Genomic DNA, 13,664 nt, shown 5'->3' on the forward strand with positions numbered 1-13,664 from the left:
GATGGCTGTAATAGGTAAGGGACAGGTAAGTTTTAAAAGAATTTCTTTCTTTCTTTATTTAGTGTTTAACGTCGTTTTCAACCACGAAGGTTATATCGCGACGGGGAAAGGGGGGGAGATGGGATAGAGCCACTTGTTAATTGTTTCTTGTTCACAAAAGCACTAATCAAAAAATTGCTCCAGGGGCTTGCAACGTAGTACAATATATTACCTTACTGGGAGAATGCAAATTTCCAGTACAAAGGACTTAACATTTCTTACATACTGCTTGACTAAAATCTTTACAAACATTGACTATATTCTATACAAGAAACACTTAACAAGGGTAAAAGGAGAAACAGAATCCATTAGTCGCCTCTTACGACATGCTGGGGAGCATCGGGTAAATTCTTCCCTCAAACCCGCGGGGGGCAAGTTTTAAAAGACTAGGAGTGAGGGTTGGAATGGAGTCGAAGAGGATGGAAGGACTAGGAGTAAGAAGAAGCAAATAGTTTTCGTGACGAAAAGAGAACAGTGAACATTCCAGGGCCTTTTCAGCTAAACAATCTAGACAATGCACCAAGACAGTAGAACTGGGATGGAAGGCTGTACATAGTGGGTCTACTTACTCTGTCTACTAATGGGGACAGGTGCTCTTAAAACGTGTGTAGTTGTTGAAACGGATAATGGGTGCTGTGCGAATAATTGACGTAAAGTGTGTTCTTCAAAGCCTATCAGCGTCAGGAGAACTCGTCGTTAAAATACCTCAGTTTGAAGATGTGGGTTGACTGTCTTGGTCTAAAGTGGGACAGCAAATGCGTTCTTGTTGGTGAAGCCTGAGAGTTTATTTTTTGACGAACTAGTAAACGTACTGGAGAACGCCTCCTCCTCTTCAAATAGAACAGGGCGAAGGTAGAAGGGTCCTTAAGGACTGAAGGAGGAAGGTAGTTTAAGGTGGGTAGAGGTAGAGGAGAGAAGAGAATGAGGGAGAAAAAGAGAGATAGACACAGACAGACACACAGGCACAGAGAGAGAGAGAGAGATACAAAGTCAAGGAGAGCGTGTGTGTGAGGGGCAGGCTTTGGTGCGCGTACAAGCAAAGAGAGAGAGAGAGAGAGAGAGAGAGAGAGAGAGAGAGAGAGAGAGAGAGAGAGAGAGAGAGAGAGAGAGAGAGAGAGACAAATATGCGAGAGAGAGAGAGAGAGAGAGAGAGAGGGAGAGAGAGAGAGAGAGAGAAAGAGAGAGAGAGAGAAAAAAAGAGAGAATGAAAAAGAGGAAGAGAGAGACAGAAAGAGAGAGAGAGAGAAGGAGAGAGGAACAGAGAGAGAAAGAAAGAGAGAGAGAGCAACCTCCGTTACCCATGTGTCGTATTTGGGAGAGCCCCTCTCACTATTTCAGGTAAAGACTAGGATTCAAATGCAACACTTAAATATTTTAAACGGCACTGCAAGCACTCAACTACCCTGCATCCCGAGAACGCCAAAGCGTACAATGTACTGTGTTACCTTGAGCAAGTACCTGAACTGTAACGACGACAGACTTTTAGCTGCAAAGGAAGTACTAAACTCCTAACAAGATGGACCCCACACAGGTGCTGGTCAATGACAGACAGGTGATAACAGAGGTGGGCAGGTATGGCTCAGGTATGATTATGACCTGCTACTGCTGGTGCTCGAGATAATTTGGCGACCTCACCTGTGCTTTGGACCCCTAGCCCTAGAACGCACTCTACTAGCTCCTGTCTGTGTCAATTTCTTTTTTATCAAGTGGTCTTAAGCGTTGTCTGTCTCTCAGCCCCCCCCCCCCTCCTCCCCCCACCTCCAGCTCCCCCAACAAAAAACTCACTACATTTGAATAGTTCCCTCAAGTGCTCTCTCTCTCTCTCTCTCTCTCTCTCTCTCTCTCTCTCTCTCTCTCTCTCTCTCTCTCTCTCTCTCTCTCTCTCTCATAACTACCTACCAAACCACTCTCGCATAAATTCTGCAGACGCCTTCTCTTCCTTTCTCTCTCACATCTCCTTTTCCTCAACTTCCGAGGCATCTTCTCTCTCTTTCACATCGCATTTAAGAAAGTACCACCCCTCTCTAGCATTTCCTGACCCGTCTCCTCACTCCCAACTTCTGAAACTACTTTCTCAGCAAATAACAGCAAAATAAAACGGCTTTGACACCTGAGCTATGTCGGTGTCGTCATATGTTGAGAATTACGCGACCTCTGATATGACGCAGACAAACCTTTATTCTCTCATTTCTATTTCTTTTTTTCCGGTCTCTGACACGAACCCCAGCCTTCGTCTGGTGTCTGCAGAAGTAGTTATTGCGGTGCTGCTGTCTTGGGGTCCTGTTGCATCTGGAGAGATAGGATGCTCACCTGTGTGCCTGCGTTTACCTGCTTGGGGAAGAGGGTGGGTTGGAATAGTTGCTTACCTGTGAGCCTGCGTTTACCTGCTTGGGGAAGAGGGTGGGTTGGAATAGTTGCTTACCTGTGAGCCTGCGTTTACCTGCTCCGGGAAGAGGGTGGGTTGGAATAGTTGCTTACCTGTGAGCCTGCGTGTACATGTTTGGGAAGGGGGTAGGAGGTGGCCGGGATGTGAAGGGGAAGGGAGTGACTTCCAGAACTAAAATGTAGGCTCGTATATATACGTATATATGTGCGTGTTTAGGTGTACATACTGACACACGCTGACTCAGGTAGTGAAAAGTATGTACGCAATCAAATGTACAAACTGACGAACAGTGGGCAACGCACATTCGTATAACAATGCGACAACCAAACACAGTTACTTTAGCTTTCATGCAATTGCACAAGTGAACACACGCGTACTACCTGTCAATAAACGCATAAACATCAGTGTTGTTCTCAGGCCTCGGACTTCGGTCAGTTACGCATACGTTTTCGATCCGAAGAAACCAGTCTGACCCCTGGCCGGTTGATTGTCTGATAGCTATGGCAATGTTTTTGTAGCCAGGACATTTGGACTTGCACTTATTTTCAATCCAGATTCAACTGACCTATCGTTTTCTGAGTCGGGGAAAAACACTGCAACACACATCGACCAACTCGCATAATTATAAAGTAAGATTTATACGCAGTTCACAACTTTCATCTTTAACAGGTTGACTTTTCTGTACGTTGAATACAGTAAACTAACGAGACAACTACGTTTACTTTACTCCAGCAATTAACATATCTCCAGCAGGCCCTGGATGTCTTATCTCGGTTGCGTGTTTAGTCACAGAGTTGGCCACATAAGTCCCGGAGGAAAAGGCAGGAGGAGGGGGGGGGGGGAGAGGAGGGGTCATCTCTTTTCCAGCTTCGCAAAGGTAATTCAGGTCTAATCACTAGTCTTGCTGACGAGGATACGTGTAACGAACTAATTAAGATTAAGACGAGAGCAGTCAAAGACCTTCAATCTCAACGGTTTAACTTCTGACAGCTGGCCCGGACTTCTATCCGTACTTGTCTCGTTCACAGCACATTCAACGATCGGTACTGAATTTCTCCTTGGACGTACATCTGTCCAGGATGCTCCCCCTGCTTTCACGTTAAGTGGTGGATTTTGTTAGATCAAAGTAATCAGCGCCCGCTTCTTGAAGAAGAAGTAAAGAGGATAGTGATAGAGAAAAAATGATGGAAGAGGAGAAGAAGGATATTAAAACAGGAGAGGAGGAGCAACAGAAAAACGTCGTCAACGAACGATGATGATGATGATGATGATGATGATGATGACGTTGATGACGATGATGATGACGACGACGACGATGAAGACGGCGATGATGATGATGACGACGATGAAGACGGCGATGATGATGATGATGATGATAACGGCGACGACAATGATACTTACATTTGACAAAAGCAGGTTAAAAGAAAAAGATATCCAAACGGGAGAACAAAAAGAAGTTCCCCACAAGGAAGATTCTAAAAATGGTGTAGCCCACTCTACCAAAGACCTTGACTTGACCAAATGCGGAACCATAATAAACAACGCCTCCCCAGAGTCTCAAGAGCCGCCCACACGGAAGCACTTGGTGCTGACCTTTCGGGAAGCAATACTCACCACCCTCTTGACCTTACCATCAAGTGGTCAGAGCAGCTCAAGTGGTCCAAGACACACCGAATCAGTGACCACATCAGTCACTCTCCGGGACTAAGCGTCAAAAACGCTTTCTAAAACAGCGGTTTCTATAATGCCTTCATTTTATATTCTTTACCCGTTCTACGCTTCTGAACCGTTGATCATTAATTTCTGGAATGCACCGGATCAATGAAAATGCACATATGCTTCTTTGGACGCATCATCAGATTCCAGTTATTTTGGTTGGGTGCCAGTTTAGAATCGTTTTGACTTTGACTAGCGCTGTTATTCTTTGCCGTTGAGCGATTTAGAGAGGAATATCATCAATCTTTGGCATGCACGGGGTCAGATGGAAACTTCACCAGTGGCATAGAGAAAATGTAGGTTTGTTTTCTTTTTTTCATTTTTGACAAATGTTTGCTAGGGCTAATGACTCCGGGAAATTTGATGGTAGCGATAGAGTTCCCTTGAGAGTGTTCCTTGTCGACACCGAGGCAATCTTAGAATTCCATGCATGTGCTGTGCTCAAAATGTGCAACACACACACACAGGTAATTTGTAACCCAGGCACCCACCCGTTGATTGTTTAAGTCTGCTAAAAATATTTAGACTCCTGCGGCCGCCTGTTTTAAACTGCATAGGATCTATAGTTTACAAGCATACGGCACGGCAAGCCCTTGCTACAGGGTAGTTTTGGTGCACGCATGGCGCTTTACGTGCTAGATGATAGTCGGAGGGTACGAATTTCTCAAGATCGTAAGTGTATGGTATTGTACGATTGATGTTCGACTTGTACCACGATGAGAAAAAAGACAAGGGACAACATTATATAAAATAATGTGTAAATCCAACAAATTTCAAGTAACACAATAATATGAAATAGATATGTAGATCCACCAAATTGGAGAGAGAATCAGAAAACACAACGACATGTGTACAAAAATAGTGATATAAATCAAAAGTAGTGAAATAAGTCAAACACTCAAGTTGGTATTAACTAAACATTGAACAACAACACGACCTTCGCATGCTTCACGTGCAATTCATACGTACTGGAGGTTGTTGTTGCCGAGGCGGGGGAGGTTGAGCTGGTTGAGGCTGAGCACTCTTGGTTGCAAAGATCCTGTGCCGGGAGGGCCCGTGAAGCCACGAGCCCGAGAAAAACAGCTTAGGTTTCCAAAACCTCTCCCTCACAGTGGGGGAAGAGTCGCTCTCTTTCCCCTTACTACCAGTGTCCAATTCTCTCCCTTTCTCGCCGGGCTTCTGCCCCTTCGCTCCCGCCCTACTCGCAGTGCCCTGAGGACGTGCCCAGGAGGTATCGGTGCCCGAAGTTGAAATGTCTATGGGCGTCCACAGCGTGCCCGTAGTTGATGCGTCGCTTTCGGGACCCCAGGTCCTATCTCGAGACTGCCTCGCGCCAATGTACCCTGATGACGTCACAGTGTCAACGTCCGATCTTGGCAACCTGGACGTCGATGACGTAGTGAAGTAAGGGTCCAAGCGCTCTCCTGCCGATTTGGGGTGTTTCGTGAGGATGGAATGAGGTGGGGCGGCTGCGAGAGAGGGCGAGTCGCTTCGGTCTACAGGGAAAGGGGAGGGTCGTGACTTGTAGTAGATCTCCTCGGGTGGGTACGGAGCGATTCGCACGTGTCTGTCCCTGGGAGAGCTAGTCCGCGTTCTCTCCCTTTCTCTCTGTCTTTGTATTTCCTTCTCTCGTTCTAGTTCAGTTTCTCGCTCTCTCTCCCTCTCTTGTTGTATCTCCCTTTCTCGTTGTATTTCCCTCTCTCGTTGTATCTCCCTCTCTCGTTCTCTTGCCCTCTCCCGCTCTCGTTCCCTCTCCCTCTCAATTTCTCTGTCTCTGTCTGTCACAGGGAACCTGCTCACACCGGAGAACTCCGACTCGAAGGGGAACGTGACTCTGCCTCTGGTGTCACGGATGGGTAAAGATCCGGCCCCAACGTCGACGACGTCGTAGTCCCCGTCAAAGGGAGGCGGAGGGACCTCAAAGAAGGAGTAAGCCGGACTGGCGGTGGAGGTTCTGGCGGAGGATGAAGCCGTCCCCGGTGACACACGCCCGCCCCTGCTGTAGTCGCTCCTACCCCTGGGTAGAGAGTACCCGCTTTCTCCTACTTCTCTGGGGTGCGGAGGCGGAAGATGAGAGTACCCGGCCTCCCCTCCCTCTCTGGGGTGCGGAGGCGGTGCTGGGTGAGGAGGAGGAGGGTATGGAGAGTAGGGGTAAGGTCTGTCGCGGTGTCGGGGGGAGGAGGAGCGGTCAAGGCTGACCGTGGAGCCTGCAGGAGACGTGGACTTGGCTCTCGGTGGCTTCGAGTGGACGAACTTGAGCATGACACCGGTGTCCCCACTATAAGCACTAGAGGGAAAGGTCCTTCACGCTACTGAATTCGTATTCACACTCCCTGCCGTTTCGCTCCGCCATGCCGGGTTAAGGTTAGGCGTGATCCCCTGACCCCACAGAGGCTGTGGTGGTGGAGTTGTCGCTGATGTTGTTGTCGCTGTTGTCGCTGTGCCTTGTGGTGTGGAAGCGGAAACACTTCCCGAAAGAAGACGAGGGAGAGTTGGAGGAGGAGGAGGTGGTAGTAGAGGTGGTGGTGGTGGCCGCTTTGTGCCCACAGCAGCCTGACATCACACACCTGAGCTGCACACACCGCATCTCTAGCCCCTCACCACAGCACAGTAGCCAGGTAACCACGGCATAGGGAGAGGGCCGGGCATGGCAGTGGTAAATGTGAGGTGGGAGGAACAAAAGGAGGACGGCGGTGGTAGAGAGGACGGACTCTCCAACACTCCCCAAGTTACATAATAACGCAGGAGGCAGAGGAAAGGACACCAGCTCCCCGCGCTGGCAGCACACGAAATAAGACGCAAAGCGAAAGTCTGGGAGAGAAGTGAGATAGAGAACTGGGGTGGGGTGGTATAGCGAAGATGAAAAATAGCACAAACTCGTGGAAGCTTTAAGCTAGTAGTGTGGGTTTATAGGGAGAAAGGAAGGAGGAAAAGCTTGGAACCACGAGACACTTGACTCAAGTCAGGTGCGCACCGCGGGCTCTAAACTCCAGCGCCCAACACGCCAGCAATTAAAGCAATTGCAGGTAAGGTCTGCTGCTGCCACAGGTAAGACAGACGCTCGGGCTGCAACATACGCGGGGCTATATGGAGCTTATAGTCTTGCACACAACGCTGGCGGAATCAGAATGATGATCATATAATAATAATGTCTCTGCTGCCTGTTTCAGTCAGTCCAGAACACCCCGCTTCGCTCTAATGGAAGCGCCTTTCGCTGATTCTTCGTGTCCTGAAGAGATTATGCTTGTCTGGCGTGACAAATGGCTGACTCAGTTTGGAAACTCTTGGAGCGAGAGTGCATCCCCAAAATAACTCCTTCTTGTCTAAAATAAATCTTGACGTTCCTTTCAGTTTTCTGAGTACACTTTCTGGAGCTTCAGATTTAGGTTACAGCTGGGTATGTTCAACCGTTAGCTCACATTTCTTTGTCGTAAATGCTCACAACCTATTTTTCTATCACCTGAGCAGTCTTGAATGTTTGTTTCACAAAAAAAGTAAATGGTTCAGGTAAAAATCATTCCGGTAACAGTACACTGTGAAAGAAGTATGAGTTTGTATGTTCAAGAGATTGTTTTCTTGCCGGTCTCCGATGTCAACACGCACTAATATATATATAAACAAATGACACCACACCTGTAATTTCACCTGTTTGTGCCGCTCGAAAGTTTAGAACGAAGTGGACGTGAAGCTTAAAATAGTTTCAGCAAGAAACACACCTTTATTCAAACAGGATCGAAGTTCAACAAGTTTTAGTTACACACACAAATCGAAACTTAGACAAATAATTCAAAAACCTTGCTCGCGAAGTTTTCATTTGAACGACGAGTCGAGGAATTAAACTTGTCTTCCGTGTCACAGTTTCAAACTCCAGAAGCTCACACTTTCAGTCATTGAGCACAAGCTTTGACATTCTCAGAGTTCGAACTGGATCCTGACATTCTTGGAGACCACAACTCTTGACATCCTTGCGTATGTAGCATAGTATAGTAAATTATAGTATACAGCTAGCGTAGTACGCACGACCCAGATTCCAGGGAAGAGTTGTAGCGATAAGAGCAGCGTGGGACTGTGGGAGCCGCCACACTGCAGGCTGACTGTCCGAGCAGCAACAGTGACTAGGGGTCTTGTCGGGATCAAACGAGGCACGTGCCACACGGAGAAAGAAACTCGGGGCCAGCGTAGTAAGCACACACAGAATACCAGGTGAAATACCTGGAGGGAGGGGTGGGGAGGGGACACACCTTGGTTGTAAGCACACACAAAATGCCAGGTGAAATACCTGGAGGGAGGGGGATACACCTGTTCGCCCTCTGACTTCCTGGTAGTGCTGCTTGCTGCTACTATCCCTCACAGGTATTCGAAGCGGGCGATTGTAACTACCTCCAGTGTCTGGGAGGTGTGCGGTGTTCGAACAACGACGTGGTTTATTACAGGTAGAAGGTTTATGTGGTTCGGTGATTTACCAGTTACTGTCTGTCGGTCTGAGTAATCAGATGATGCTCCCGTTATGTCAGTCGGCGCTCGTTTGAGCTTTGGCTCGTTGACAGCACGCACACTTGATTAGCAAACTAATTGCTACTCTGTGGACAAACGAACCAAGAAGGCGCTATTAGAAGTTCATTCAATGTGACCAACAAATGCATTACCTGATGAGTCAGGTTGAGATGAAACAAACGTAGTTTTAGAGATAGTGACTGTTTTAGCTCTCAGGTTCAACACTGTCCGGGTCAACTCACACCAGCATTTCCAACAACGCCTCAGTTTTGATGATAACTAGTTTTCTTTTCAGTCGGCTGTCAACATGAAAACGTCCTGTAGACACAATACACTCGCGGGTCGACAAAACAAAACAGTCACCAATGCATACACTGTTCTCTAAACACCTTATGAGTTGAAATACAAGACCAATCACCAATGTGCACGATGTTCTTCCAGTACCGTTAAACTTTGATTGAAAACACGAGAGTCAGTTCCAAGTCTGTCAAACAGACTCCGAACTGGCCAAGGTCTGATCATCTGTTGGCAAACCCTGTGAGTGACTGGAGCTAGGTTTGATTGTAGCACGGGCGCCTGCTAGGGCTGAGATGCAGACGGGACAAGGGTCTCCAATTCTGATAAAAACACAGACGTTTCTGCTTAGATTTTCTCCAAAATTCTGAGGGGAATAGTACGCTTCAAGGGAAGAAGGTCCTGTTTGGATTATCACAAGAAACTCTGATAGAAAAAGTAAATCCCGGGGTGAGAAAATACAGACAGGAATCGAGTCCACGCGATACATTTGCAAGTAAATCCCAAGGTGAAAAAAGGCTGCGTGAAATCAAGTCAAAACGCGATACACTTACAGACTTCAAACGCAGTAACGGTCAAAAATCCAAGGTCTTGGAGTGCAACACAGGAAATCCAAGTCTTCACCTGAAAGTATATACAGGTAGGGGAAGGTGTGTCGGTGCCTCCTAGGGGAAAACCTTTTTATCTTACACCTTTACCCACCGTACAACGTATACTTCCGTGATAAAACACATCAGATACCGTAAACACACAAAACCTTACGAGGAGACGGTTCCTGCCCCCTAAAGCGTTGATCTAATAAACGCAACTAATAGTACCTCCGTTTAACACTGGCACTATAAACAGCGGTACTACAGCTACGGGTAACCTTCATCTTTTAAACACGTACAACACGGAGAGGTTTCTCTGCGGAGTGTAAACTGCACAATCCTGGAAAGTAAACCGGTGATTTCCGATGCAGAATTCAAGGAAGTGGTAAACAGTAGATTTCCAATGCAGAAACCAAGAAAGTTGGCCACAGATTTCCGATATAGCACGGCTCTTTGCGGCAGAAAGATAAAAAGATTTCTTCAACTTCCCGGAAGCCAGCTATATGAGCTTGGGAGGTGTTTCCGAACCAATCCGCTCAACTTTCAGCCTCGGAGATTCAGGGCTCTGACAGAAAAATCTGCCCTACTGATGCAAAGGTGAATGAAAGATTGTTCATATTGCGAGAAAATACAACACAGATGCCAGCCTACGTCCTTCTGTTATGAAACCGTCCGCAACGATGACTGAGTCACGGGGGAAAAAACCCACAAACGTTTCTTTAACATTCTGAGCTTTTCTTGAAGAAATCAGCTGCTGACGTACAAGGAAACGCAATCGAGAACCATTAAATGATGGGCTGACGAGCATCTCTTTGAAGAACGTTCGAAATCCTTTGAAAACTAAAGTGGTCAATTGCATCCCAAGTGGTCTTTACTTCACACTTTCTTTGAAATGTTTAATGCTTGAAAAAGAAAATCGCATACTAGCCGAAGATCAAATATTTAGATGTCTATTAACAAAACTTTGAAAGAAGTTAGTCAGCAGCTAACACTAAAATACAAGTAAAGCTGAACAATGAAACAGTCTCGTAAACCTCACACAGTGTAACCACGCTGGCAGGATGGGCAACTGTTTTGGTACTCCTTCAGCGAGCCTGGCAGTACTCTGGTATTCTCGGTCGGAAATGTCAACGATCAATCAAGAAAGACATCGCACTAAACAGCTTAGCTAACCTTGCACCTCCAGAAACGCAACAGTCAATAAAAAGGCCGCAGGTAATGCTACGCCTGGCGCCAGAGCTCGGACCATTCTGTGAGCTATGACTTTACCGTATTCTGGCAGCGATGCCAATGACCAGTGAAAGCGGAGTATAACTCGGATCTAGCATCACTGTCAGAAAGGTCGAGCAGGCGAAAAGGGGGAATTACCGGTATAGCCAGTGCATGGGTAATATGTCTGATCCCCCTAGTTTTCACCTGAAAAGACCCGCTTTGCCCTCTTGGCGGCGTTTGTTTGATGTCTAGTTATTGCGGTACTGTGCAAATGGCTCCACGCAGAGCGATGGCCTTGACGTCTGGTCATTTAGCAGGAAGACACATTCTTTTCTTGTACTTCGCTAGTTTCCTTCCCAATGTAAACTACATCTAAATGGTGATGCTGAATCTGAAATGACGGCTTAATTTTGATACGAAAAGTCTGAATACACTAAACTTGAAGTGAAAACAACATGGTGGTTACTTGTGGTTTACTCCTTGAGATTTTTAAGAGGGGGTGGGCTCATTTAAGTGCACTACATAACACTAAAGACGTGTGCATATTCAATAAAGCAATGCACAAAGGGATGGCTGGCATCCAAATCATACAAATGCGGTTCCCACAGCCAACGTAAACAGCAAGTTACGCCGGCTAACACACAGCAACAAACACAAGGACTATTCTCTTTGTAAACACTGCAGTCAACGCTATTATCTTCAAAGCACCCTTTGTTTAACACTGTACGTTGAGTATGACAGTTCCCAATAACAACACTTGATATAGATCGTATTATCCATTCACGTTGCGTCATCCGACAGGTAACTCAGTCCCACAAATGTGACAATTGAGAACTTTTTTGTTGGTAATGTCTTGTCACTGTTTATGCGAGACTGAACGAATGTTTTCTATAGACGTTGCATCATCCAGTAGGTACGGACTTCCTTGGAGAATTAAAGAGGATTCAGTAGGTCGAGTCGCCGAACAAATGTTACACAAGCAAAAGTCCCGCTAAACACAGTCAAGAATCTCGGAAGACAAGCATCACAGCCAAAGGCCAAACACGCGTATACCATACCGATTCAAATCCCCAAAGCGAAGGCAGGGTTTCACAAGCAATGCACCATCCCCAAATCCCAAAACGTCGATGATTTGTTCAGCGATGCACTATCTTCAATATCCAGGTGAGACAAGTTACAGGTGAAATGTCTACAATGCACACAAAAATTGCCACATGCAGGTAAACGCAGAAGAGGCGAAGAGGAGGGGCGGGAGGAAGAGGCAGCGGTCCAAGCCGGAAACCACCGGGGGAGAGACTAGAGGTTCGAATCTACACCAGTTCTGGGAGGCAGAAGGGAGAAGACTGAAGCAAAAAGAGGTAGCAAGCCAGGTAAAAACGCAGGTAAGGAACATGGGCTGATGGGGATGAAACATGCTTGTCAGCTCACACAAGAGGTGAAATGGGGTGTAAGGGTAGAGAAAGGGAGGAGGAGGGGTAAGAGGAGAGAAGAGGAGGGGGGAGAGAGAGAGAGTTCAAATGATGTGTAAGGTCGAGGAGAAGAGTGAAAACATAAATGGTGTCTGAAGTGGAAGAAGGGAGACAGGGAGAGAGACAGAGACAGAAAGGCAGAGAGAAACTGAAAGAGGGAGTGAAAGAGTGGGAGGGGAAAAAGGAAAAGTCCAACGAAGGCAGGGGGGTGGTGGTGTATTAATAGCTCTGTTGTGGCACTGATGAATGGTGAAAAAAAGTAAAAGCATCACTGTCTTATACAACCCAGCACGTGCAACGGCGCTGTTGAAGAGGAGGATCAGTACAGGGCTGAAGGCCAAGGTAACAGTGATGAGAGAAGCACTTCCTACCAGGAAATCGAATGCAACAAGGCAAGGAGTCTTGATTGAGTGAATGTCTGAAAACAAGAGGGGTAGGGAAGAGGTACGGGGATGGGAGAATGGAGATGGTAAAGGTGTTTCAAGATTGAGTGAATACATGAAAAAAGGAGAGGGGTTTGGGAGAAGGGCTGGGGTTAGTGGGTGGGGGTGGTGCAGCGGAGATTGTACAGCTGTCTACACAGACAAACTGAGCAAAAAAGAGGGGTTCAAAACATACAGAAAAAAGACAAGACAACACGAGGAGATGCACAGACCAACAGACAAAAACGACAGATCGACCCGAGCGATCGATCCACATACAGACGGACAGAAAGAGGAGCACAATGACCCAACAGAGAGACAGAAAAACAGAGAGGAGAGAAGAATAGCATGGTCTTTTGTCTTCGAGAACCCAAGTGGCTTTGGCAGGAATAGGGGGGACGACCCGATAGGGACACTAAAATAGAACAACAACACAAACACAGACTCGTAGACGACAGAGACAGAGCGACCGACGGATAAAGATTTTAAAGCCAGACGAAGGAAGACGAGCAGACAGTCTACAACCAAGAAGGACATTATGATGAAAATAGTCTTACTTTACAAACATCGTTACTGACATGCGAAAGGGCGATGGAGGGGGGGGGGGGGGTGTTAGAGAGAGAGAGAGAGAGAGAGAGAGAGAGGTGGGGGGGGGGCAGATAGAGGGAGAGATACAAAGAAACGTTAAACAGAAAGACAGGCAGAAAAACAGACAGACAGACGGACAGGGATCCACAAACAGATGGACTGATAACGTACGAAAATTCAGAATCAAAAAACAAGAACTGTAGGTTATTTGAACGTTTATTTATTGACTGGGTCGACGAACTGTACATGTAACGTGTTTTATTGACTGGGTCGACGAACTGTACATGTAACGTTTATTTATTGACTGGGTCGACGAACTGTACATGTAACGTTTATTTATTGACTGGGTCGACGAACTGTACATGTAACGTTTATTTATTGACTGGGTCGACGAACTGTACATGTAACGTTTATTTATTGACTGGGTCGACGAACTGTACATGTAACGTGTTTT

At 46.7% G+C, this 13,664-nt stretch overlaps 1 protein-coding gene across 10 annotated transcripts in view; it reads right to left on the minus strand.

The window, feature by feature from the left end:
• LOC138958726 (tensin-3-like) overlaps positions 1-13,664 on the minus strand; it is a 321,810-nt gene that overhangs the window by 157,336 nt on the left and 150,810 nt on the right. For 2 of the 10 annotated variants that reach the window (XM_070329986.1, XM_070329982.1), the window contains exon 1: positions 5,111-6,980. The exons of 4 other annotated variants lie outside the window; for them this stretch is intronic. In XM_070329986.1, coding sequence (XP_070186087.1) covers positions 5,111-6,403 — 1,293 coding nt within the window. In that variant the 5' untranslated portion in view covers positions 6,404-6,980. Of the gene's footprint in view, positions 1-5,110; positions 6,982-13,664 lie in introns of those variants that run through there. 4 more of the 10 variants (XM_070329984.1, XM_070329988.1, XM_070329987.1 and 1 more) reach the window with 4 other exon arrangements.

This window comes from Littorina saxatilis, linkage group LG2, assembly GCF_037325665.1.
Source record: "Littorina saxatilis isolate snail1 linkage group LG2, US_GU_Lsax_2.0, whole genome shotgun sequence".
Classification (NCBI taxonomy): Eukaryota; Metazoa; Mollusca; class Gastropoda; order Littorinimorpha; family Littorinidae; genus Littorina; species Littorina saxatilis.